Below are 27,662 nucleotides of genomic sequence, written 5' to 3'. Positions count from 1 at the left end.
AGACGACTCACTGAATACTGTTATTGTAGCCAGAGAATCATGCCTTTTAGGACCTAGGTGATTCTGACTGTGTTCTTTCTGGAAATAATATTTAATGAAACTAATTGGCAACGCTTGGGCTCTACTTTCCAGATAAACAATGACTCCAAAATTGCCTTGTTTAGTGATCGTCCCGGCAACATCCACAAGCAAGACTTCCCAACTCAAGATGAGGAACTGGTCAAATGGGCAAAACAAAAGTTTGGGGGTGTGACTTCATTCACCACAATCCGAAATCTGAAATCCATCACAACAATGGGAATAAAAGGTGAGAAATATTTGGGTCACCTGGCTGAAATTGCATTACTTTTTTTTAAACTAACAAGGTTTCTTTTACTAAATAACATTTGGGCTTCATTTGCCATTTTTTAAAGTTTTTTATTCTCCTTTTTTTAAGTTTTAAGATATTCTTTTTACTTCATACGTCAGTACACGTAATCAGATGACTATGTACAGATTTGACTGAGAGAGTGACACTTGACCCGCAAAGCTGCAATACATACAGAACCAGATGCCATGCTGCTTTTCAAATAAGGTGTGTGGGGCATGCACTTGCTGCCAAATGGCCATTCTTCTACAAAGTCACCTTAATCCAATAAGGGAATTTACAGTCTACTGTGAAATATATGACTGTGTCCCAAATCTAAATACTGGCAGTAAACGACTGAATATAGAAATCTAAAAATCAGATGTTGTCTCTCTTCACCTTTTTACATTTTATATGTACAGTACACACTGAGACCGCCCATACAAATTTGTAAAGTCCGTTTTAGACATTTCCAGGGGAGATCTATGTGTACCAAAATGCAAATCCTTTATGATATACAGCGCAGCAGTAAGCTAAACAGCACTTGCAATTACAGTAGGAAAACAGAATTTAATAACTAAAGGATCTGTGTGGACTTAAACAATAAGTATTTGTTTTACCATTAACATATATGGAGCACCACACACACAGTTTTGAGGTTTGCATTTAAACAGAAAATGGTTTGTACTGTATATTCCAAAATAGGCCACACTTTTAGTGATGTTTTTATACCTCTGTAAACATTTTTTTTCTGGTGTTGCGTGTTAGAAACACAAATATCTGTACAGATATATTGACGAGCCATCAATGCTGAAGATGGAGCCACAAAAACACTATGATTTAAAGTGAGCATTCATTGCTGAGTATAGGCTGGACATTACGAATATCTTTGCTGTTAGTGCCAGCAGCGGTAGCAGTGGAGTGCTTGATGCAAGCACAATTCTTTTCTAACAAAGCTGCCTTAAGGCGGTCTAAACCGAAGCAGAGCTCTGACATGGGCTTACATGGTGAACCGTGGTGATGCTGGAATAGTGGTGCCTGCTTTCATGTCCAGTGTCTTGTACAGAGTTTTTGATGAGTTAAGATATATTCTGTCATTTTATGACCATCTGTCCTTCTTCAGTCTATCAATTACAGGGTATTACAATCTGTCATTGGCATACTGCTCCTTTCCACCGTTAAATGTGTTGTTTAAATTGTGATGAAATGTTGTGTGTTCAGCCACTTTTAGTATTATCTTGTGTTGTTACTGACTCATAGTTCACTAGGGCAAAAGATATTTCTCAGGCATTGCGGTTTACATAGCTATTTTGCTGTTTCCCTTGGCCCGTATTGAGCTGTTAGGTGAACTTGCGTAGGCCTTGTCGTGGGCGTTTTGAAAAGTCTGTGCAGTGACTACACAACAGTTCAGTGCCAAGTTGGAAGCTGGCTGAGGAGAAAATATGTAAATGTCCCTCAGGTTTCTTGAACGTCTCAATGTGATTTGAAATTAAGGTCATGCAATTGCAAAAGAGGCTAGTTAAGGAAGCTACTTTTAATTCTAGTTGCACAGTTACAAGCCAGTCAAGACTTCTAGTAGCTAAAAGAAGCTTAAAGTGATACCAGACTTAAAATCATTCCAGTCACAAATACCTATCCTCTTGTAAGCTTGAAAGCATGTTGTTAAAAGCTTGTAGTGTCCTCTATGCAAGAATCACATTAGCGGCCAGCTTGAATTCAACTCTTAACGTACCCTAATGGTAACAATCCATCCATCCATCCATCCATGTTTGTCCGCTTATTTGGTATCAGGTCGCGGGGGCAGCAGCTCCCGCAGGGGACCCCAAACTTCCCTTTCCTAAGCAACGTTAACTCACTCCGACTGGGGGATCCAGAGGCATTCCTAGGCCAGGTTGGAGACATAATCCCGCCATCAAGTCCTGGGTCTTCCCCAACGCCTCTTCCCAGGTGGACTTGCCTGGAACACCTCCCTAGGGAGGCGCCCAGGAGGCATCCTTATCAGATTCACCTACCACCTCAACTGGCTCCTTTCAACATTAAGGAGCAGCGTCTCTACTCCAACCTCCTCACGGATGATCCCTGGGTCTTTGCCACTGTGATGTTGCTTAACTACCTCAGCAACTTTCAACAGGCAAATTGACAATCCCCCATCATCCTCCATCTCTGCCTCTACCATACAGGGCGTATTAGCTGGATTTAGGAGTTCCTCAATATGATCCTTCCACAGCCTTGTTATCTCCTCAGTTAGGGTCAACAGCATCCCATCCTTACTGTACACAGCTTGGATGGTTCCCCGCTTTCCCCTCCTGAGGTGGCAAACGTTTTTCCAGAAGCACCTTGGTGCCAACCGAAAGTCCATGTCTTATGCTTTGCCTCTTTCGCGGCAGAGGCTGCAGCCCTTTGGTTCCTTGCAACTGCCTCTGGATCCCTCCAGGATAGCATATCCTGGAAAGCTTCCCTGACCATCGGTGTCCACCGGGCTGTTTGTGGGTTACCGCCCTTTTGAGGCAACATAGTGTTTTGAAACAAAGTGTGCGTAGCAATTTCAGCACTACACCAGTGTAGGAAGCGCACCCGTCAACCATCATTCACCATTGTTTGGTCAAAAGCTGAGCATAGTGTACTCTCATGAGACTGCTCCTGGAACATCTTCCATAGTGGGAAAATCAATGTTCTAATGTGCATGCCCCAGCTGTTTGGTATTCTGCTGCAAGCTGAGCTATGGCTAGCCAGTTAGGGTCACCGAGTAAAACACTGTAAACTTAATTTACCAGCCACACTGAATGGAAACTACCCTGTTGAATAATTTTAAAAATAGGCTTAAATTGTATTTTCTTATTGTTGTAACTAGTACCCCGCTGCCACAATGAATCAATCAAACAATCGGTTAATAATAACAAATTGAAAACTTGTAATTTTCTCTGGAATGTTTTGCAAATACTGTTTTGCAAACCGTGAATGAACAGTGATGCAAAATGAGCGTTTGTGGTTTTACAGGGACCAAACCTGGCTCTCCTTTCTGCATACTCAAAAATGAAGACGCATTCGAGAAGCACTTTATGAAGATTGAAAAGACGACCCAGGCTTCGTTCAAGTATTGTTCCCCACAACAACAGAACCGCAGTGATGAAGCTGAGCTTCATATCATAAACATCCCCGAGAAGGCCATCACTCGGTAAAGCTTGACATTCACAAGACATAGTATATTATGCATTGTTTAGCAATCTTTTGTTTGCAAAATTTCAGTTATAATTTGTTCCTCTTGATATTGCAGCAATGTATCGCTTCACGTTGACACCGAGAAGAGCAGCCTGTTCCTGAGAGGCCCTCAAGGCACCACGTGGACCTTCCTCGCTCTAAAACACACCAAGTTTGTTGTAAGCTCCAACGCACTCCAGTAGTTATAGCACAGAGAGGTAGCATCATTTATTGTCTCACAACCACATGTGAGATAAGATGTTTTAAGAGGAAAAATAGTGACACAGCTCATTTAGTAACAGGGTTACATGATTTCTTGCAAACAGTGAGATTTCCCATGACTGTGAAAATGTGCCTATTATTGACTGAGTACTTCTACAATTTGAACCTTTGTCCTCTCTCTACAGTCGAACAATGATATCCTGCTGCCCGCCATGACACACAGAATGCCCCCCACATATACTACGAACAGGGACAATGCAGAGGATGTGCAAAGGATGGCTTTGGAATATTTCAAAGCCAGTACTTTCACCAGCTACACTGAACTCGAACTAGAGGAGTCTATGGTTTCACTGGTTCTTGGAAAAAAAGACAACCCTGCAAGTAAGACGATAAAAGGTTAAAAAAGAAGTGGTTTTTAACTTTGAGGCATTTTCTACATGAAAGTACATGGAGCACTGTGAAATGTCACAGCCCATGAATAAAACATGTTACACAATGCCAGCACTGAGGTGGAACACTTGGAGGATATCACTGCTTTAATTATAGTAAAAGTGATATTCAACATCATCATTATTATTACATTCATTGTATTATTTTACATGTCCAATGTGCTATGCTGCAGTTTGAAACACCCTTTTTAGTTTTTTTTATGTGTATGTGCCATGAGTCTTTTCTCGAAATCCTGAAACCTTTCCTTTTATCTTGAGGAGAATTTAGACCTACAAAAAATGTCCAAGAAAGTACAACTTTTCATATAAACTTCAAAATAAATAAATTAAATATGTTTCTTTTATTGATCTTTTTTTTTTTTTTTGAAATTTCATTTTTTCATAAATGTGTGCCATTTCTCTCTCAGTTACAGAAACCGTTCCCGTGACTGCCATTACAACTAATGCCCCTCATCAGATGCCTCTGCTGATGCAACTATACACCTCCCCAGACTATCGTTCACCCCTGGACCCTAACACCAAGGTGCAGAGTGACAAGAGAATTTATGCAGAGGTAAGAAATCATTCACCCTCTTAGCTGCATTTCACGTCTCTTAACCCCTCTTAAGAAATAGCTCAATGTATATTGAATGATGCAGAATTTAAAGACGTGTTTAGCAGCTAATATATAATATTAGTCAGTCTGTGCCACATGTTTCAAAATCATCTTAATTTGCTTATGTACAATACTGCAGTTCTTACTGAAACTTGGCTATCAACCCCCTATTTTAACGATCCAAGCGCAAGGCATGAAGCACCTGGCGTATATGCGTGTACAAATCCATCCTTAAACGGTGGATGAAAGGGTCTGTGCACCAGGCGCGTGGTTCAAAAGGGTTGTACTTAATGTCTTAATTAATCATAGGTGTGTTTTGGGTATAACATGCAATAAACCAATCAGTGTCATCTACCATTCTCTTTAAAAGCCAGGCGTGCGGGTGTGTGTGTGTGCGCGTGCGTGTTAGTTATTTATGAGTTTGCACTAAAATAATATGATAAACAGAACAGAGGAACATCAAAATATATTAAAGTTCTGATTAATAAAATGTATAAAAAAACAAACTTAAGATATGAAACTTAAAGTCCTTTGACCAAAAACACAATAACAAAAAAATAATCAGTGTTGCCAACAGGGACGTTGTATGCAACGCCAACACTCGTAACATGGTTGACCCTCCGTTTTTATCATATTTTTTAAATATTCATTCATCACAATCATTTATTTGTCATTATAAATGATTCTGATGGATGAATATTTATTTTGAATATTGTTTTTTATCAGCCACTATAAATTGCAATACCTTAAAATTGGCCGATAATATCGGTCAGGCTCTCGTGCTGTGCATGAGCTTAGGCGCTGTTAAATTAACAACGGAATGCTGCGCTATTGACTGTTGACCAGGTATTTGTTGGTCATTGGCGCGATCACTCTTTGCTGCCACAATATACGCCACAAATGCACCTGAACACACCTCCTTGTGTGACGAGCACACACATAGGCGCACAGATGGGCGCAGGTACATTTACTATTTAAACAATGTGGGCGCTAGACATGAAATTGGCAACTGTGCTGGTATTAAAGTAGTAAAGACACTTACGCCGGGTCTAACATCGGGCCCTCAGAGTTTTATACTTACTGATACCATCTGAAATAACTGCCATACTCAGCTGATGCCCATTATTGTGCTTTTCCCTTCTGTTAAAGTCTATTTCATCTTTTCTGTTTCCTGTAGATTTCAGGGCAGACATTAGGGGATATTTTCTTGACCATCAAGGTGATCAGCTGCTTTGTGCGCTCAATGGGCTCATGCCCTGTGGAGAAAGAGCTGCCCTTCATGCCAGAGACCTGCTCCTTAAATTCTTGTCCTAACAGCACTCGACTCAGCTTCTCCTTAGATCAGCTCCAAGAGCTAACGTCCACCACATGGGACCTTGAATGCTCCGTCAAACTTTGCTACAGTGAGGTAAGAGTTTATCAACTATTTTTCCCATAGCATTTGAAATAAATGTCCAGTAGTAAAATATAGCCTGTGTTACAACTTTTCTTTGGTTGTCTCGATGTTGTATTGGGTGCCAGTGTAGATCTGTTGTGGTGGGAGCATTTTAATAGGACTTGGCCTCTCCATATCTAGCTAGGTCAAAATACTGAAGTTTTAAATGCAATTTTTCACACGACAAAGTGGCCTTATGGTTGTTTTGTCTCCACCACCTTACTAGAAATGTGGAGATGGAGGAAGAGTGAAGAGGAATCTGAAGGTTACCCAGCCGTGTTTGCAACCACCAAGTGAGTTCAGTTTAAATTCCAAAGTGTGGATCAGTTCACTTTTTTGAATCCATATCTGATGCTACTTAAGCCCTCGTTGGACCAAATCCTAATATGTTATTGGGTGACTGGACTCTGGTCCATTAATTAAGCTAATTCTTTTCTCCTTTTTTCTTTATTCTTTTCCAACACTAACTTATTCACACAAACTTTCCAGAAAGAAAGAAAACCATTTTTTTTGTTTTTGTTTTGTTTTTACAAAGCATGGTAGAATCATTTTTTACATCATAGAGATTGTTATATATATATATTTATTTATGTGGTAATTCTTTGGTATACATATTCTAATACAAATGTTATGTTTACAGTAAATCGAAAGTTCAGTGGAATAAGAAAGTTAATAAAGACTGTGATAAACACCATAAGTGATCCTTTTTCAGTTAGCACAACAAACAAACAAATAGCTTTCACATAAATGAAAAAGCATCAAACACGTTTCATGCTGTATTGCAATCAAATTGGTATATCAAATTGATTTGAGACATTTTAAGGTGTTTCCATTCATTTTCGCACAGAATCGCACAACGTTGGAGCAAACATTTAAGAACAAAATTTCAATAGATGAATTGGATTGTGCCGTCTACTAAGAAATGATCAGTTGCACAAGTTATAGTGCTAGCTGGTAGCGACATATCAAGCTATAGTAAAACTACGACGCTATCAACACATTGCTGTGATGATGCAGATGCAACTTGCCTTTTATTGTCCCTCCGGCACCGCTGCGAGACAATTCTCTTTTTTGAGACATGTCTCGGTGTTTTTTACTTATTTACTCCAGAGGACGTCCCACAGCTTGTCGTAACCTTTGTTGGCCCTTTCCTTCACGAGTTCCTGATAAATTAAATTCAAAAAGTCTCTTGTCTCCTCGTTCGTGCACTTACACCTGACTTTGTTGACACCTCCCATGTGTGCAAACAGAGTGGAAATACTGCACAGAAATGAACTAAAACTTCTTCTTCTTCATTTTGTGGCGGGTGGCAACCATAAAATGATAAATGGCAAATAACATTTCCATCAGCAATTATCGCATAAGCCGTGTATCGATTAAGATAAAAATCCAATGAAACCGAACTTATGTCCTTTGTGTCAATATTCATGAAATTCCATCAAATTTTGCTGTTTCCATCAGGAAATTTTTATTTGATATCACTTAATTTGGATAAAAACGTGTGGATGGAAATATAGCTAATGATCCACACCAAATGGTGGGCAAAAGTTTTCCCGAAAATATGTATTTCTTGACATAGCCAAAGATGAATGTTTTATATTTAGTTTTCTAACAATACTGTTCCTAAACTCTCAGAAGAAAACCTAAAACTTTTGAATTATCTTTTTTTTGCCCTTGGGGCTTAATTGCTAGTCTGGTTATTGGCCAGTGAATTGCTGCTTTCTGCTATAATTTTCATTCCAATTGTTACTTTGAGTGAACAACAAGTGCTGCACAGGCGGTTGTCATAGCAGTGAACTCAGGAAATGCATTGAAGCCAGTGAGGGGTTGCGGGGCTGGGCTTCGTCCTTTAGGAAGCTCTGCAGGCTGACCTTGTGGACACAATCAGAAGTAATGGCCCTCAGGGGAGGTGGGTGAAGTCCTTTTGTGTTTCCAAAGGGGGTCTGACTGTGTTTCTGTCCAAACACGACCACTGGTGCTATTGTCGGACCACTCAACACAGTTGACTCAAACAAGGAAAGATGTCTTTCTTTAAATAAAGGATTGTCTCCCAACAGATGATTAACTTCTAGGAAAATAAAAAAATTATAGGTCACTATAATAACATGTTAAAAAGACAGAAGGATGTAGATGTTGATTAAATAGGGAATTACCTGGCATTAATCAGACATCTTCTGTGGAACTGATAATGGTTTTGTTTATTCCTTAAGCTTCCTTTTATCCTCCATTTCCTTCTACAGGAGAACGATTAAGGTTGGTATGTTAGTGTTTCAGCACACTGTAATATTGCAGCAGACTAAACTACTCATCCATGCTTTCCTGTGTCCTGTTTGTCCTCCACTTTGCTGATTTGCGTTAACCAACACAACTAAATATGCTTTTTTTCTAAAGACTGGGACCTGAAATACAGGAATAGTGCCAGTTGTAAAGGAACCTGTTGGTTTGGTAGGTCTGTTTATATGGTTCTATTCATTGGCCAGTGTCAGAGATACAAGGGTTATATCAGCAGACTGCATTCTGTTGCGAGACCTCACTGGGCTGTTTGGTAGTTTTCATACAGAGGGCTCCAGGGAGTCGCAGCACAGTCCTGCTGTCTGCCTCCTCCTCTCCACCTGCACTCGAGCTTCTGCTTCCTGCTCTTGTTTATTCAGCTTTGCTGTCAAAGCCTCACTTGTAAAAACTAACACAGCAACTGATTACAGAAAAAAAGTCTCAAGAGAAACCCTGCTCGAGTTGCTGTGATGTTTCTGGCTCATTCGGGGTCAGGGAATGTTCCTTGCTGACAGATCAACAAACAGGGTTGGCTGTCTGGCATGCAGTCGGCCCAAATGCCCACAAGATGTCACTGTTCAGTGGGTCATGTTTAATTCAGTTAATATGAATATTTGTGATTGTGTATTCAAATATCGGTGTTAAATAGTTGTCATTTTAATTAAACAAATTTATAAATTAAACCTTGTGGAGTCACATGTACAACATTGGGCTCTGGTACATTCATAATGTCCATGCAGATCAGTAAATTATTGTATGTTCTCATATCGGCATTGAGATCATCTAGGCTTACTACAGACTGCACTGCACATTATTAGACACACATTAAAATACACATGAGGACCAGAGGGGTGGCAAGTTTCTACAAAACAAGCTCGCTGTCGTTTGTCCTTCATGTCCTGTCTTTAATGTACTCCAGGAAAGGTAAGCTGAATTGTTTGAGGCCTAGTATAGAGGAGTACTAGTAGTATTAACTACTTTGCCTACCACATTCCACCAGGAGGCAGGAGGCAGCAGAGGCAGGTGAGAGAAACTCGTGGAAAGGTGATGATTAGTTTCTTCCAAATGTTCTAGAAACTTGTGGGAGGATCTCTACAGGTAGCAGAAGAATGGGGAGCAGGATGTGTTGGTACTTTTTTTTTTTTTTTTATATGCATGCATGTGTTTATATTTAACACATGCATGCACTGGCTAGGTTACTGTAGGTCAGATCCTAATTTTACCATTCCAAACCCTCAAACTGATTTCTGTGTTAACATGTTTTCTTATAAACATGTCTAGGAAATTTAAAGAATTGTTTTTTTTAAGGTTTTAAGAATATGAAAAGCAAAGATCAATAACTGCTGAGTAAAATGTACTTTTCTATTTAATTCCGGCAGGAAAGGTAAAGACGTTGATGTTACATTTACCGCATGAGCCTTTACTTGTATTGCCATGGTAACTAGGAGGGGGGGGGAAAGAGATCAACAAATTGCATATATTTTGCATCACTGTTTCAGAACTTTAAATTAAGGCAGCTGTTAGTTTCAGCTCGCACTAGGATGAAAATCAACTTATAGAGACTTAACACTTGCGAGGTAATTTTCCATTACAGTAAACATACGGCATAATTCCTACTTCTTGAATCCAAGATTTTGTTGCCTAAAAACATATATTCACTAGACTCACCGGAACAAGTACTGTGTGGGTGTTCTGTTACACTGCAAGAGAAGCTGGTGCTGGCAACTAGTACTTCTTGTTTTGCTATGGTTCTCTGGAGAAATCAGCCTGTCTGATAAGGTCGCTGAAATCCTTGAACTTTTTGCTCTTCCCAAGTAATACATTTTATATGATAAATCTCTGGATTTAAAAATCAATCAATACAATAATATCTCCCCTCTGTGGCATCGACAACTCTCATAATCACATTAAAATAATCACTGTGACAAAAATACAAAACGATATCCAATATCATATGTTCAGTGGGATTGACCACCAACTGTTTTTTTTTTAAGACCATTTCAAGTCTCCTAAAATATATTGTCATACTGTGTTGATTCCTGTTTTTTAATTGCAGCTTGCATACATTTCTTTTCTTTTTTTCATGTATGTGTTTCAGCCCCACCATGCTTTGTTTTTGGCCTACTCGGTGTTCTGGGCATTGCATTTGGAGGCTTCCTGATTGGAGTATTACTTATTGGAGCCCTGTGGTTTATCAAAATTAAAACAGGTAAATGTATTTCTAACAATAAATATATTGTTTTTGGTTGAATATAGATCTGTGTTGATATTTTGGTACATCTGGATTTGAAATGGTCTCATTCTACTTGTTTCAGGGTACCCAACTGCATTGGACATTAGCTCAACTGCAGCAAATCTTCCTGGTAAGGATTTTTTTCTTCTTTTCTTTTTACATTGGTTTTTTACTTTTCTTTCATTTACGTCAGGTTCTTACTGGATTTTCTCTCGTCTTTTCAAAGGATGCCCCTGCTCAGGAGCAAAACGACAACCTGTTTCTACCATCCCTTCCCCCTCTGAGAACAGCAGCGCCAACGCAAGCATTGGAAGCACCCAAAGCACACCGACCAGCAGCATGGCATGAGATTATGGTAATCTCCACCACTTGCAGAGCCACCGTCTCCCTTCAAAGTCACCTATACGGGTTTTGTGCTTTTACTTTCTTTATTAATACTTTAAAAAGCATTTCTCCCTTACCTTCTAAATTATCATAAAAAAAGCACAACCCACGACTTACTAGGCTTAAAATGGATGTGATCTGGGAGTTTGTAATGGTGGATTGAAGGGGGGGGAGACGGATGACAGAAGTCTAATCAATGTCCCCTCATGCTTACCTCTGCAGCCTCTCTGTAAAATCAAGCTCATAGACAGGAAGTTAAAGAGGGCAAAAGGAAAAAAAAAGAAAGGGAAAAATTGGCTCCCAGCAACAGGAAAAACAAACCATATCCCCCAAGAGCTAACAGGAAATTCACTGCATTCCTTTCAATGAATTGTGCTTGTGTGATGGCAGCACAATACAAGTTAGACAGGAGACAAACCAGTTAGAAGACCAACTTTGAAAAACGGATGAAAAGCTTTTTTGCATTCACATCCAAGCTACAAAATTTTGAAGGTCTTTTGGCTAGGTCAGTCCAAAAAGTTATCAACAATGTCTCGGGGACTGAACATGGTAGGATCTCAAACCAGTCAATTAAATGCTCACTGCAAGGGGTATTTGTCTTAATTGGAGTTCGAGGTCAATAGTTAACAGCTACCTCCTATTACTTAGAAGTCTGGAGCTAAGTTTAAACTTAACACTAGATTTCTCTGGTGAATTGACCTTATTTTCTGCATTTTTCAATTGTTTTGTTTTGTGTGTTGCTTTAGGTAAATCTTGTAGTTGACCCTCTGGGCAATTTGAACTCACACCACAAAGTCATGGTGCCATTTTCATGCTATCCAATAGCTGTAACAGGGCCTTCACATGAAAGCCAAGTTAATTTTCTTTCTGTGTTTATTGGAGAAATATTAATGATTTCCCCAATTACTCAACAAAACTAATCCCAAATCGTTTTTATGGCCCAACGGTAGCAATAAATTATAAATTAATGAAAAAAAAGTACTTTTATTTTCTCTTGTAATGTACAGTAAGTACATCATAAAGAGATAGATGGCTGTATCCAGAGCTGAGTTATGTTCCCATAATGAATAGATAGTACCCAAACTCTGCATCAGTTTTCAGACCTCAGACTTATAAATGGACTTCAGCGCCAATTATACAGTTGCGCCCACAGGGTGGAGTTTCCCCAAAATAGTCTGTCTGGAAGTGGAATTCCAGTACTTTTCCTTTGCAAAACGTCCATTCTCAGTCCACCAGCTTTGTCCGACAATTAATTGTAACCACAATTTTTCATAAATGTCATGTATGTGGTAACATACTTAAACACACCTAATTCACCTGAATAGTTTTTTTCAGGCAGGTTTAATTATCACCCAGTAGACTGCAAATGTTTATGGTGCATAATCCCTTACTCTTACTATGTTTGAGAATAAGACTTTAAGCAAGTATTAAGTTTCCAACTTGCTTACTTATTTTAAATGTATTTCCATTATAAATATAGCCAGCTACTACTGTTGTACTCAGACTGGCAATCAACTTTACAGTTGTTGTGGATCAATGTGACCAAACTCCTAGAGACTTTTAATCCTCGTGGGTGGAACTTTAGGTACAAACAATAGGCTAAAATATTCCTCAATTAAATGTTTTTCAGTGTGTAATTGTGTTTAAAAAAAAAAAAAAAAAAAATGTCCAGGTGAAAACTGACTTGGACGATACACATAAGTAATTTTATTAAAAAAAAAGTTATCTTGAACTTCCCCTACACTGTAACGCACCAGCTCTGAATACAGCTGTTTTTTACTTTAAAGTTAATTATAATTCATAGTAACAACATTATAAGACCCCTTTTTATACGTAATGTTTGCAACATTACATCAGTTAAACAGTTGTGCTTTAACCCCTTGAAGACTGCTTTCAGTATTCAACACTAGCTTTATTTTCAGCTGTGACATGACATGCCTAATGATATGGAAACTGTCATTTGAGAGAGATAAGTTTCCCATTCAAATTATTAACTTCTACTTTCTACATTTGATGGGCTGCATCAGCCACTGCAGTGCTAATGCTAGACAGAAGCTGCATAGATCCATAATGGGGACTCATGAGGGCTACAACTGTAGAGTGACGGTTGATCCGTGAACCCAATATTTGTTTCAATGTACAAATGTAAATGTATTTTATATTTTTATTGTCACTCTGTTACCTCTTTAGAAAATATTCCCATCACACGTCTTGTGGTATAAGTAAGCAATTTGTATCCACAGTACATAGCTTTGGCAGAATCAACACAATTGTGTTGTTAAAATGTTTTGTAATTTACATTTGACACACTGATTTACTTTTACATGCATATATATTTACACTCCTAATAGTTAATCACCTTCTGATTTGGTTAAAATAATTTATTCACTTTCAAACCCTTTTCTAAAAAAAATATTTACTGTTTTCTAAAATGTCTACTCATTGTATGTGAGCTATGTAGCTTATTACCCCCTGCCCCCCCCCATCTCTAACTCAGTGCATGCGTATGTTTCTCTCTGCATGCCCAATTTTCTCTGTGTAGCGATGGAGAACAAGAAGGCCAGTTCAAATTGCCACTTGAGTATTTGTGCAATATGATGAGGTTAACGCGTATGTGATGTCTATATGTAGTTTTCTTTACAATGTTATTTTCTAAGTTGGATGATTCTTTTTACTTTAAACCATTTTCCTAACTGGGACAAGTCCAAATCAAGGCACTTATCAAATGCATAAGATTTGTTTTGTATTGTAATCTTTTTTAAATTTTTTTTATTCTCTTATAGATACGAGTTTCAATTACGTTGTAGTCAGACAGTGCATGTCACATCACATGTCGAAGACAGTACATTTGGTTTATTGATTTTACCCCTGTTTGACTTTTGCTCTAATCCTAAGATTCCCCTGCTGTCAAAAAACACGGCATATCTCTGCTGATACTTACATCCTGACATTGTATTGCACTCATTGTCCTATCTGCAGTGGGTGTGTTGGGGAAGTACATTCTGAAAGACAATGTCTCGTCGCAGAGATGCATCCCAGTAAAATGTTCAACACTTGTGAACAGTATAAATGGGGTGTGTGGTGAGAACTATTTCATTTATATTATTGGATGTTTTATTTTAAATGTCAGGTATTCTCTACCTGTGATAAACCAGATTCATTGACTGACCGTTTCTATCTGAGCTTTGACAGTAAAACCAGACAGGCTGAAAGTTAGTTCACTTGTTAACCCTGCAGATCCCTTTGTTACCTCTGATGACCACTTCCTCCTCCACAGACCCTCTACACAGTTAAGAAAAATATGTGTATGTCTGTGTGTTCACAAATACAGCATGTATACTGTATGTGTGTGTGCATCTGTGTGTAGGTGTACAACAGAAACTACTTCCTACAATGTCCAATTTTTGAACTCGTAGCAAAGCATCTGAAGCCTTTACAAGTCAGAATATCTGCTTTGATTTCATCAAGTTAAAAAATGCAGCGTAACTTTTATGCTATTTAAAATGGGTCCATTTCTTGAAACAGCACTCGACTGATGTCCTGTAATTCTGTGTTGTCTAAAAAAATATAGGTTTTGTCTCAAATTATATTAAAGTGAATTTGACAAATGCTCCTGTGTTGTCTTGTGTCCTTCTTACGGCCTCATGGCATTGCAGTGGGCTAACCTCGAGCATTATGTTGGAAAATACAAATTACTTTCAGAGCACTCACGCATAAAAAAGAGCCAGAAATATACACACTGTATAATGAATGAATAAAAGAACACAGGAAGGATATTCTGTGTTTAAGCTGCATTTGTCTTGGGATTTAACATGTTGAACGTCCTGTACGTTGGTAGTGAAAGTCAATAGTTATTCGACTGGTCTTGTTTTGCTGCAATTGCAGTGACATTTTTACTTGATGGCTTGTTGCATCTACAGTAGGTGTGAGCTGTTTTGTTGACTTCTTTGTTACTGATTTAATGACACTTTCATATTATCACTGGCAACACAGAGGAGAAGTTACTTACAACCCAAGTAGTAGACACATCTTGTTTGGCATAATAACTAATAATGGGATCTAGTTTCAAAACATACAATCCAGATTGCACTCCACAGTGTGTAGCCCACACTACAGGAGACAAGATTGGATTGTTGTATACATATTATATTGTTGGATAACTTAGCCATGTGCTAATGTGCGAGCAGCATTTTAATTTTGAGCTGGTTGAGGTGGAGTTTATTTTATACTGTAGCAAAGTAACTCACTGCAGCTGGGAAATGATTGTAAAAGTGCAGTGTTTCACTCTGGTGTGTAGTGTAATAGGAGTTTAAAGGTAGTATAAAATGGAAATAATTAAAATTGTACTACGTCCCACTTGTACTTTTGTATTTGTTTCATTGATCTATTTTTAATGTCTTAATTTTCTGAGATTTTTCTTGGATTAGTTGTTAAAAATAAAATGTGGTTACTCCTTGTAAAATGTGTTTATTTAAATTACATAATATAGAAATCATATTTTGATTGCTTATTATAATTATGACATTCATCTAATAAGCTTAAAGAATTGAAAAAAAATCATGCTATAATGGAGTCATGAGTCATACATTATCCTTATTGTTTGGCTAAATTATGAAAATAATGGTGTTTTCTTTCATCTATGGCTATAGAAGGCTTCCTTCTTATACACAAATTCAATGTTGTTTTGAGGTCTGGAGCCAAGGCACACAATACATGTTTATGGGCTTCCGTCATCTCCAAATATGGAACCATTTGGCCTTGCACAGGAAATGTGTGTGTGTGTGTGTGTGTGTTTGCGCTTGCTTGCTTGCTTGCTTGCCAATTCAGGTTGTTTACGTCTCAGGACAAATCTGTTCTTTTCTGCAAAATTGTGCATGCGGAAATTTGTTTTTTTATAAAATCAGGTGTGAATAAGTATAGAAAATGATTTTTCTTTTATATTGATGGCATCATACACTCTGTGTTTTTATATGTGAATAAAGAAACAGACTTTAGTATTGTATGGAGCTGTGAGCTCCAAGGTTATTTCTTTCATAAACCCGTCTGTGCAAAGTGAATGTAAAAGACACATTTTCCAAGAAAATGGAACTGCGTTATTGTTGCCAAGAATATGCTTCCTACTCCTATACATCATAGTACAGGCTCTAATTGGCAATAATCTGTACTGTAGGTTGTAATTGTGTTGGTCAGCCTACAGCCTTACCTGCTTATGAAATCATTAAACAAGTTGCAATGCAAAATTGGTCAACTCAACAAAGGAAAGCAAAATATTTGTTTCTGGAGCTTTCTTTTCATCTTTTTCTTCAAATGAGAATAGTTTTTCATTTCCTAAATGTGCATTTCAATGTGTGGCAACAACACACTCAGAAATCAAGCACATTAGGAATTTTTGAGTACAGGACGCATGTCCATTACTGACACTAAAAATTTAAATATGTGTAAAACATGTATAAAGCTATAGCGTATATGCCTTCTGAACAAAGTGTTGAAACACATTGCAGGTAAAAGCTATGTTACCTTTTCTTAAAAACATACTAACAGTAGCCAAAGCTGCTATTGGATGCTTGTCTTACTTATTTTAGTTTCACCATCATTTGAAGGATTTCTTGCTGCTGTAAAGGGCGACAACATGTACAGATTTCAGTTCTATGCTGTAACATATAAAATGGCCAATATGGAACTGAAAGAAAAAGAGAGTGGGTAAAGGGGATCAGACATAGAGGGATGAGCTGAGCTGGCGTGAATATATAGATCATAGGCAGGTGAATAGCAGCAAAGGCATTGTATTGTTCCCTAACCTTCAATAAAACAAACCACATGTATAGAAAGAAGACGGAAAATAATGCCTAATGTCTCAGAACTCTGAAAATTAACTACAGAAATAGATATTATTCTTTAATTAATTTTTCTAGTCTGGATTTATATTGATTCATTCCAACTTGAAAATGTATGTTTAAAGCATTATTTTATTAAAATGAATCATTACCTTTCAGCATCATGTGCTACTTTATTTATATAGCACATTTCAAAAAATGCTTTGCAGACATAAAATAGAGTTCAAACAAGAATTTAAATGATAAAAGAAAAGTAAGAATATCCAAATAGGAGAAAATGTGTTTCTAACTTTTTTTTTTGTTTAAAAATGACCCTAATATGGTTATAGACAATAAAGGTCAATTGTTTAATTGCATGTCTCTGAGCACTGTATAAGTACTCAACACACTTTTAATTGTGTAGCGTTGACCTGCGCCTATAATGAAATTAAAATGATAAACTATCACAGCATGGCTTTCATTATAGTGTCAGATTTGCCTGTAACGCTGTATAAATAGTTGCTGCAGGGAAACGTCCCATTAAATTTACAGTAATTACTCTGATGAATAGATTATCATTGACCACCACTAGATGATGCTATATTTGTTATTTCTCTGAATGCATAGATTGTGTGCCACGAACAGAAGATAATGAGCCTCATTTTAAAGCAATGTACCGCTGTGCACATTGCAACAATTAAATGAAATTGGTAAAGATTTCATTCAGTCTAATGCAGTGAAAACATTGCATTTAACATTTTAAAATACATTTTGGCCACCATATGTTAGTGCCACAGACATGATCTGATTTAGACTGAACATTTCTATATATATATATTTTTTTGTGTTACACATTGTTCACAATTCACGTTATCGTGTATCTTTTTTTAACTACCTTTATTTGAATCAGGCTAACAAATCTGTGACTGATCCTGACATGAAGCCCATAAAGCCTTGAGGGCATGTTGAATTCCGGAAGCTACATGAGAGCACAAGTGAAGCTAGTCGGAGTAAGCCGCCTCTCCCTCAGACTTTCACACCCTGAGGCGATGTGCTGCACACAAGGTTGTTTACAGACACCAACACTGTTTACAGGCTTAGCCTCTCTCCCCATCTCTCACCCACACGCAGACATTCACTCTCTCACAAGCCGCCATATACTTGCCCACACCTCACTGAGCATCCACTGCCTGGACGAGGGTAATCCTCTAACTTATTGGCAGTGCTGTATCCTCGAAGCAAATCCCATTCCTTCAAAATGCAGACACGTCTGGAGCTGTGGCCCAAACACCTCAGAGGTGATGTAACGTAGCTTTATCTTCTTCTGTTTGCTCCCTTTACTCCACATCTTGCTCTCCTACATGCAAATAACCATTAAACATGTATAATTCAATAGAAACGTCCAGTCAACTCAGCATTAAAATAATTGCTTATAAAAACACTTTTTGCAGGCTGGACGCATGTCTGTTCGCTGTAATCTGGAAACAACCTATGATTATGCAGACTTGTCATGGCAAGAACAATTTGTTGTGTTAAAAATTCCCCCCTGACAATTATAACAGATATTTTTAAATGAAGAAAGTTTATCTTCATGAGCAGTAGGTGGATTTGTCTTAGCCTGTTTTCATTTTTTTGATTTGGTGCTAGCATCACTTGCAAGGTGCACACTAGAGGGAGAGGAAAATTAGATGTGAAGCCGGCAGGCCTGCACAATGTTGGCATTTTGAAGTACACTGCCAACTTACTGATTTTTGAATATGCCTTACCATTTTGTGGTTGCAATTGGTGAAAGGATATTCATTTCCCAAAAATCACATAAACTCCTTTTATGTATTTTTAGCATGCTTATGTCTCTGTGATGTATAATGTCTTAACTAGAAGTCAAGTGCACATGCCAATCCATTTATTCCCTCAATTGAGAATCCAGAATTGCTTTCACACTAGCTGAGAGAAGAATAGCATGCCCTTGCTCATCTCCTCATCTATAATTACCAGGTTGTCAGTGGTGTTCCAACTGAATGCTCCAAGTCATTCTTTAAAGTGAGATACCAGAAGGGGGTGCCTAAACCAATGCATTAACTGCCATTGAGGTAAGTAAAGCAAGCTAAGTTCAAGAAACCCCACCAAACCCCTTCCTTTGTTTCAATGTTTTAAAAGCATGATGTTTTTCCTTTAAAATCTACTGTTGGAGTGAGACAGAGGGTGAACAATTTCTCCTTGAGCTTCTTTACTGGTGATCCCGCTGATGTATAATTGGCCACAGCTTAATGCTTCACAGGTATTGGGTTGTGTTTTCTCTTTTGGGTTGTCTCTTTGCTTACTGCCACAACTGATTATAGTTTTTTTCATCCTGTTGCTCTTTCCTTTATCTGCTACTGCTTGTCTCTTAGAGAGAACGTTTCACGTTTATAACTTTCAGTAAAAGTGGAATGAACACAGAACCAGACTTTCTGTAGTGTGCAGTTGAGGCGGTGTTTTGCTTGTCATGTGTATGTTTGCCAAGTGCACTATATTCTAGTAAATGACTACTTTAGCACAGTAAATGCATTATACTCACTTGCTCAATAGCATTTAAATAAGTCACAACATTAGTACATGTATGTCCACACAGGGGACATGTGAACTGTAACTTTTCTTAAGACCAAAATCCTTGGTCTGACATTACTGATATATATTACCTTTAGTTTCTCAAAACTGAGTGTATGCCAAGACTTTTGTGGTGCTAGAACAGCCTGTTTTAGTCATAGTTTAAATGTGATTGATGACTTTCTTTTTTGAAGGCACAGTTTGCCCACAGTGGGAGATATGGAAATAAGTGGAAAGGAAAACACAAATGTAAATGAGTGTAAGCAGTAAGTGTAGCTCTAGATAAACCCCTGACTGGCTGTAAAGACAAGTGCCTCCGTGCACAGAATGCTGAGCACAGCTAGCCCCTTGTAAACAAAGCTTCTGCTATTTAGTTTCAGTTGGCTTAATTATAATGAATGAGGGGGGCTTGTGCAAAGAGGACAGTTTTTTTTTGTGGGTGGAGGGAAAGAGGAATTGGCCATGGTGGAGGGAAAGCTGGACTGAGAGATAAAGTTACTAGCGGGTGGCACGAACCAATTGGACAATGACAAACAAAGCCTCCAGCCAAAAGTGCAGCCATAATGAATTTAGAGGAACAACATACATGTTAATTTGCCCTCAAATTGAATTATTATGATTCATCATACACATATTCCATGTTTTATATATCTATATGTGTGTGCGAGAATATATATTTTTGTGTGTGTGTGTGTGTGTGTGTGTGTGTTAGAGAGAGACAGAGAGACACTCAGAGAGAGTGAGAGAGACACACACAGAAACACAGAGAGACAGAGAGAGAGACATGCAGGGAGAGTGAGAGAGAGAGAGAAAAAGAGAGACACACACACATAAACACACAGAGAGAGCGAGGGAAAGAGAGAGAGAGAGAGAGAGAGGTATGATCATTTTATGTGTGTTTGTCATTTTCTGGTGTAATTTGTTTTTGCAGATATTCAGCATTTATTTCCTACACTTCACCAGCAAGGGGAACATATTGTTGTTCATAATAATTTTAATACCAGTGTAATGGAGATTATATTATATTACATACCCATTACTGGAAAGTTTCCAGGCAGTGAAATCTCCAGACAGACAGTATGTGTTGGTTTCTTCGGAGCTGGGGTCAAAATAGGCTGTAAGATGTCATCAGCCCAACACCAAATCTGTGGGTTACTGCTCAATTCAAGCCAATTTAATGGGATTTATTCATAGATAATGCATGTAAAAACTAGCATTTAACCACATTTCTGTTTACTCATAAAGGCAGAGTTATTGTGCAGGGTAGTGATTCTTTGTCTGATGCCTTAAGTGTGTTTGACTCCAGTTCCTCCATTAACATGACTAGATGTTTCTTATGTCTACCTGGGTTTCTGAGACTGTCCTTTTAAACTATTTAAAACCCTAGGATTTAACCAGTCAATCTAAAATACTGAGGAAGAATATTCTGTTATATTTTTCTTACATTTTGTTAGTCCAGAAGTCAAGAGCTACACCTCTAACAAACCTTTGACAAAGGTGGGAGCTGGAGTAGCACCATAAAGCAGAAAAATACAAGATTAAGGAATGCCATAGTTCCTTGTCCACCCACAGACATGACATGTCGATGGCAAAAGTTCACGTCCACATGGAGAAGGTGATAATGACCAAAGTTTGGGACAAAGATGGAGACTGGAACCCAATTAGTCATGTGTCACACCGAGTCTTGGCAGCAATGGAACATTGGATGATAGAGTACCTATTGTAAAACGTCAATGATTAAAACTAAATCAAGAAACAGAAAAGAGAGAATGTACTATACTTCAACATTTGACATTAATGAATACAATTTATTTACATTTTGTTTAGAATGCATCAAGCACTAAACAATGTCAGTGCCTGGTGCATGCAATGTCCCATCTCAGATTGCATTTTCTCCCAATATGTTTGGTATATTAATGCCAATAACACAGAGGTTACTGTGTAATGTGTTCAAACGCAAACAAGTCGCCCATATTGACTTTGTGTCACCCTACTACTTGGCCTTTTGTTTTGGCGGGGATGGCCTGTCACTGAGATGGCAGTAGAAGGAGAGAAGATTTCTCTGAGGAAAGACGGCAAGGGAAAGGTCATGGGGAATAAAAGTCTTTTAATCTGAGTACCTTTTGCCGTGTGTCGGGGGAATATCAAAGTCATCCCATTTCTAGTGAGGTCAGACCAGGGCAGCCTCCCTGTTTGCCCACTGCTCTCTTCTATGTTTGTGATGCCTAAATACTCAGTGATGGAGCACTTAAGGAAAAGGTTAGAAGCAGCATGGCATTTTGTCTCACTGTCTATCTGCCCATGTCTGTTTCTCTCTCTCCATGTGTTCATGTGTGCTTGTGTAAAAGTCACCACTGCATAGAGATAAAATTTGCAATGTGGTTTTCTTTGGAGCTTAAGGCTTTGTTATTTTACCATTCTCAAATAGAAGGAAGACTAGATAGTGTTTTGTTACTTGTCAAGATACTGTTGCTTTTCCTGATTCGGACTTAGATGCACCACACGAGCTGTGACATTTCAGCAAGGTTTACATTCTAAAATATATTCTAATTTTAAATGTTTGCAAACATTCTGATTTCTACACTTGTAGGCTATATGCTTTGGTTTTGCAACACGCTGGGAGTCGTTGTCTGACCGAGATAGATAGTAAAGCTTTAATGTGATCTCAGCAGTGTTGTCATCTTGGCAAAATGTCTGGGCCTTTATTTAGGAACTAGCAGTCTAGGGGATGGCTTGCCAGTCCATTAGGTGTGAAGTGGAATCACGTTTTCCACAACACTGGCCTCGAGCATCCATCATGTCACACATTCACAACTATTCAACTCCACCATAGTGCTCTCTGACTGCTTTTAAGTCATACTCTGTGATCCAAACATAAACAAAGGTTGGGCCCCACTAAGAATCCAAACACAACAATGGAAAAAGCAATCACTTTAAAACTGCCTGACAGCCACAGAAGTACAAACACATCAGATCAGGACTTGGGTCAGAAAAGTGTACAAATCTTAGACAAAGAGTAGCCTATATGTGGATGTGAAACATGAGAAACCCTCACTGAACCGGAAATGTGACTGCAACCAGAGCTGCGTGCTGATAAATTGTGCATTTGTGTTTAGATGCACACGTTTATAGGGTTCATTTGATTTGACACCATACATATAGCCGCACATATCAAGAGATACACTGCTGCAGCTTGTGAGGGATTTAATAGTGTATGTTTTCGCAGTTTATAGATGTTGAAACCTACGTGTGATCCTGATTTGTCAGTGAGGAGAAAGTGTCAGAATGAACCCGCCAGTCTCTCCAAAATATCATCTAAGGAGAAACTGAGTTAATATTATTTACAGTCATTTCTCTCCCAGTTTACCTGACACGTAAAATCATCTGGATTAGTACACTCTGTGTTAAAGTTGTAAATTTGCTTTACTTCATTTTCTTCAGCTCAGAAGACTGTTGGTGCACTTGCAGTCGGCAGAGTGGTAGCAAACTCAGCATGAAACTCATTGGACTACAAGTCTAGCAGCATGGTACTAGCAATTTGTGAGTTCCTGTGTGCGGAATAAAAACACTTTACATGTGTTTTTGTAACAGAGTACATTTTGCCTGTGCATACTTCCAAATAGCAGAATCAACATGTTGCTAACGTTAGTGCTATCTAACTATGGATGTTGATCTGTTGCTCTCTCACGTGTTCACAGCCAAGCTAATGAAGTATACTATAGTATTGGATGTTTGATTTTATATTTAGTTTATGTTCTTTAAACACAGTGTTGCTGGGTTGCTTGTTATTGTTGAAAGTCCAGTTTCACAGTTCTGTAAAACTACCTGGCACTTCTCCCGGGCAACCATGCAGAATTGCCATAGCAACTAACCCTAATACCCTAGCAGTTGTGTTTAACCCCAGAAACCTAACATAACACCTGAGTGATATACCTGAGCAAGCTTAACTTCCTTCGTGCTAATACGAGGGATCTTAGTGTGGGCGCTGTGTTTATTTTTGTGATATCAGAAAAAATGGACAGTAATAAAATAAATGATAATGGGATTTGTGAGTGATTTATATGTTTGCAGTTCCCGTGTTGCACTTGTAGACATTGCATCAGGTCACTAGAAAAACGCACATAGTGGGTATATGTCTACAATTTGTATTATTTTAATTCTCAATGTATACTGCAAGTATGTTTTTTTCCCATTAAATGAGAAGGTGACATACATGTCCTTGGCTAAGGTCCATGCATGCATTTGCAGCAGCAGAATCAATGAGTGTTGAGCGGGTATGTGAAATGTATTAATCTATGTTCATTCATATTAACCCCAGAATCCTGTAATAGAGGGATTTAAAGAGCCTAGCATCCTCTTGAGTTACACACTAAATGAGAGAAGTCAGGGACGACACGTAGGTCAGGACTAGTCAATGTCTGAGTGACTGTTCCATGACTATTCATCCTGACAACGTATACTCCTCTCCTCATGGACTGCTTTCAGTGCTCGTCAGTTTGCCAAATTGTCTTTGTAGAACACTATTCCAAGAAAGCATGTTGAGACACAACTCAAACAAAGCAACCAAAAACAAAAGTGGTCCTGGCAACTGAACAAGAGTGTTACATGTCTTACTTGTTTTGCAGCAACCACACTGGTTTTATGAAATCATCTGGACAGGCAACACCTGTTGCAACACCTTTCCTGACACTAGTTCCTTTCATCAGGTTTTTCCATTATCTCCTTTGCCAATTGGTCTTTTTCAGAGCTGCTGGCTCAGGCCTTGCATCTTAAATTAGGAAACTGTGGATGTCTTTAAAAAAGGGGATTTTCACATTGAAATTAGAAACAAATGCCTCTTATTTTTTGACACAACCAGAGTCTTGCATGTTAGCAGTTCAGATCTAAAGGTTTTGCACAAGAGAAAATTCTCACTCACCAGAGCTGGATTTTAAAAGAGAAGAATGGGGGTCTTCAATGAGCTGGGGATGAGATGCCAGTATATAGAGGTCAGCAAGATGTATTGACCAGAGTGACATCAGATGAAAATGCTAAAAAAAAAAGAAAAGGAGCTTTTGGACATGAATGCCAAGATCAATGAATGCATGGTGTATTTGAAAAAATGTGTTGGATGGGATGCCATGCTTCACCAGAGGAATGTGCATCTTGGACAGGTTGACCTTTCTTGTTGGGTTCAGGCAAGGCAATGATAAGACATTCACAGAAATTCCATTATACTTTTATGTTCTCCCTCGCCTTCAGAAAAAAAATGCATTCATCTTCCGTAACTCAGTAGTTGCACAGGAATATTCATGTAAAGGGCTGCTTTCTGAATGAATAGTTTTTTTTTCTGTTGTACTGAATGGAATTATGTCACTTTAAATTCTGCCTTTGAGTAGCTTTCAACAGCAGCAAGGTATGTAGGAAGAAATATTGCTTTTTCAGATGCCAAGGCATTGATTACCATGCTTGGCCTTGTTCATATTAATGGACTAACTTGTGAAGTAATTTAACACAGAAATTACTTTGCATTTTTGCAGAGTAATTTCAAAATGCAGAGAAGAGAGTCGTGCCTGAGGGACAGAAGATGGAGCTGAACCTGACTAAGGCTTAAGAGGATGTGCCTGCCATGCCTTGTTTGATAAATGGCACCACAGGCCTGCTCATTAAGAGGTAATAAATATGAAGGCATAAGTCAGGCCTCTTCCTAGGGTTCTGGAAGGTGTGCAGATCTTTAGGCACAAGCTTCCCCAAGATAGCCTAAAGGAAAAGATCTATCTCACTCCTAATCCTTTTTTTCTAATGCGTTCAACTCTTTTGACCACACCAAACAGTAGTGTCAAATTGCAGAATTGTAAGAAAGATTTGTCAAAATCCCAGTTGTTCGATGGCAAGAAAAGAAAGAAATCATGAGAAATCTTTCCAAACTCTGTCAAAAATTACCAAGTCTCTACCGGCGTCTTCTCCTCAGAAACAGACCGGCCAATAAATATGCTGTCACAGTACGTCATGTTAGAAGATGGCAAATCCTTATAGACAGTCTTAAAAATCCAGTCACGGAAAATCTCTATGTGGCCCGAAATACAGCTTCCTCCAAGAACTTTATAGCAGACTACATGTGATGGAAAAATAGAATGAAGTCTGCCACCAGAGCCGTTTGGAAATCAACAAACAGCTGAATCCCAAGCCTTTGAGATGGGCTTAAGTTTTTCATGCCAATGTGTCTATTTATCAGGAAATAACTCAATGTATACATGTTTATTATTTTTTGTGTTTTGTTTTTTATTAACTTTTATTTTAATGTGATGAGGCATGCAAAATATTGTTTATCTCTCTATGTTATAATAAGCCTTTTAATGAAGGTTGGTTGATACATGTGGTGTTTGCATTCTATAAGCGCTTCACTTCCTGTACTGTATATATTACTCAACTTGGATGCTGGTGGGTCCCAGTAAATATGTAAATGGGATGCACGCACAGGGAATGTTACGTACACAGATATTCAATACTGTCAAACACAGAAGACAGAAGCTAAGTGGAGCCGTATCTAGTGGCTAATGAGACAGCAGCTGAATAATAACAGAAAGAAGACAATCTACCACTGCCATACCCTTTTAATGAAACTCAGAACTTTCCCAGTTTAACAATAATGGTTTGTTGTGGGGTGTTTGCTGTATGAAAGAGTTTGTCATCTGCTCCTAATGAATCTCCAGGCAGAGTAGATGCTTCAAGGCATACTGCTGGCTGCCCACTCTGTCAATACTCTGTTCCAGATGAAAGTGTGAAATATTGATGTGACCAGACACAACAAGCGTTACTGAATTCACAAAAATAGCACCACAAAACAATCTTTGAGACTTGGATAGCAAACAGAGGTTTTGTACACTTCACTTTGAGATAATTTGCTCAAGCCTATTTTGGCTTCAAAAAGCTTGAGCCTGAAACAGCAAACACTGCAACAATTCGCTCCAGTGGTATCGAGTTAGGATTTCTATCACAGGCCATGGCTGTAGTCCTTTAACATATTGCAATTGTCACTGTCTTTATGTAGATACATCAGGTTTCCTCCTGAGTTATTAAAGGTTATTTTTTTCTCATACCTTTTACCTATGCATGCATAATGTTCAGTGTTTTTTAACGCATTATTACACAAGTACATTTGTTCTGCAAAGCACGCAACATTGGAAATACCACAATGAATCACGTTTTAAATTTCCTGTTTACAGAGAGTTTTTGATGGTAATAGTTGATACTGTGCTACTGAGAGATCATCCTATAAGATATTGTTGAAACTGACTTTTTTTTGCTGGTTTCTACCTTATACTGCCTGATATAAGAAGATATCTTTTCATGTTTCATCATTAAAAGAACCACATTGATTTTGTTTTCCCCACTGGGACTGACAATGTTTGTATACATTTACCTTCTCAATATAGTTGATGAATATTGACATTTCTGGCCTTTTTGCAAATCCAAGTCAATTTGGATAATTGTTTGTAGCATATAAAAGTGTCAGTCATCTTTGTGAAGGTCAGAGGAAGTCAGGGTATGTCTGCCAGATTGCAAAGACCTAGCGGCAACAGTTTCAAATCCTCAATTTGTCAGCTGGATAGAAATGTATAAAAATATGTCTGTGTTAGTGTCTAAAAACAATAGTTCAAAAGACAAAGGTACAAGGTAAACACAGAAAAAAGCTGAAGTAATACAAATTTATTTACTTTAATTGTGTTTTTATAAATTGTTTTACTGCATCGTATTAAAAAATTGTTTTAAGTGATAGTACATAAAATGAACAATTATAACAAAACCTAGGAATAAGTAAGCTACTTTTAACGTAATGGGCCATGAAGGTCAGAACACACTTACAAACACCAAAAGTGCTGAGAGCACAATTTAAGTAAGTATACAGCACTAGAAACCTGTTCAAGGCTGAAAGGTTAACGTGGGAATGGAACAATTCATGAAGCGTGTGATTCCTAAATCAATGGGAAAAACTTGATTGATGAAATGGGGCTTTCCAGGCATTTGCATTGAAAACGTTTCAATTGTTGGAGCAGGAAAGTGTATTGTAGATTAAAAGACAGCACTACAGTGTGTTCATAGGTTGTTACAATAGTCATGACAGAGAGGGAAATTGATATGCTCTCTCTC

At 38.2% G+C, this 27,662-nt stretch overlaps 1 protein-coding gene across 2 annotated transcripts in view; it reads left to right on the top strand.

The window, feature by feature from the left end:
- The window catches only part of eng (endoglin), a 42,768-nt gene extending 30,654 nt beyond the window's left edge, over positions 1-12,114 (top strand). For both annotated transcript variants that reach the window (XM_034897081.1, XM_034897082.1), the window contains exons 5-14: positions 133-307; positions 3,344-3,521; positions 3,621-3,723; positions 3,952-4,147; positions 4,623-4,768; positions 5,988-6,218; positions 6,472-6,538; positions 10,615-10,725; positions 10,832-10,879; positions 10,976-12,114. In XM_034897081.1, coding sequence (XP_034752972.1) covers positions 133-307; positions 3,344-3,521; positions 3,621-3,723; positions 3,952-4,147; positions 4,623-4,768; positions 5,988-6,218; positions 6,472-6,538; positions 10,615-10,725; positions 10,832-10,879; positions 10,976-11,097 — 1,377 coding nt within the window. In that variant the 3' untranslated portion in view covers positions 11,098-12,114. The remainder of the gene's footprint in view (positions 1-132; positions 308-3,343; positions 3,522-3,620; positions 3,724-3,951; positions 4,148-4,622; positions 4,769-5,987; positions 6,219-6,471; positions 6,539-10,614; positions 10,726-10,831; positions 10,880-10,975) is intronic.
- The last annotated feature ends 15,548 nt before the right edge of the window (positions 12,115-27,662 follow it).

This window comes from Etheostoma cragini, chromosome 16 (assembly GCF_013103735.1).
Source record: "Etheostoma cragini isolate CJK2018 chromosome 16, CSU_Ecrag_1.0, whole genome shotgun sequence".
Classification (NCBI taxonomy): Eukaryota; Metazoa; Chordata; class Actinopteri; order Perciformes; family Percidae; genus Etheostoma; species Etheostoma cragini.
Note: the sequence above shows the minus strand (reverse complement) of the source record. Positions and strands in the feature narration are given on the sequence as shown.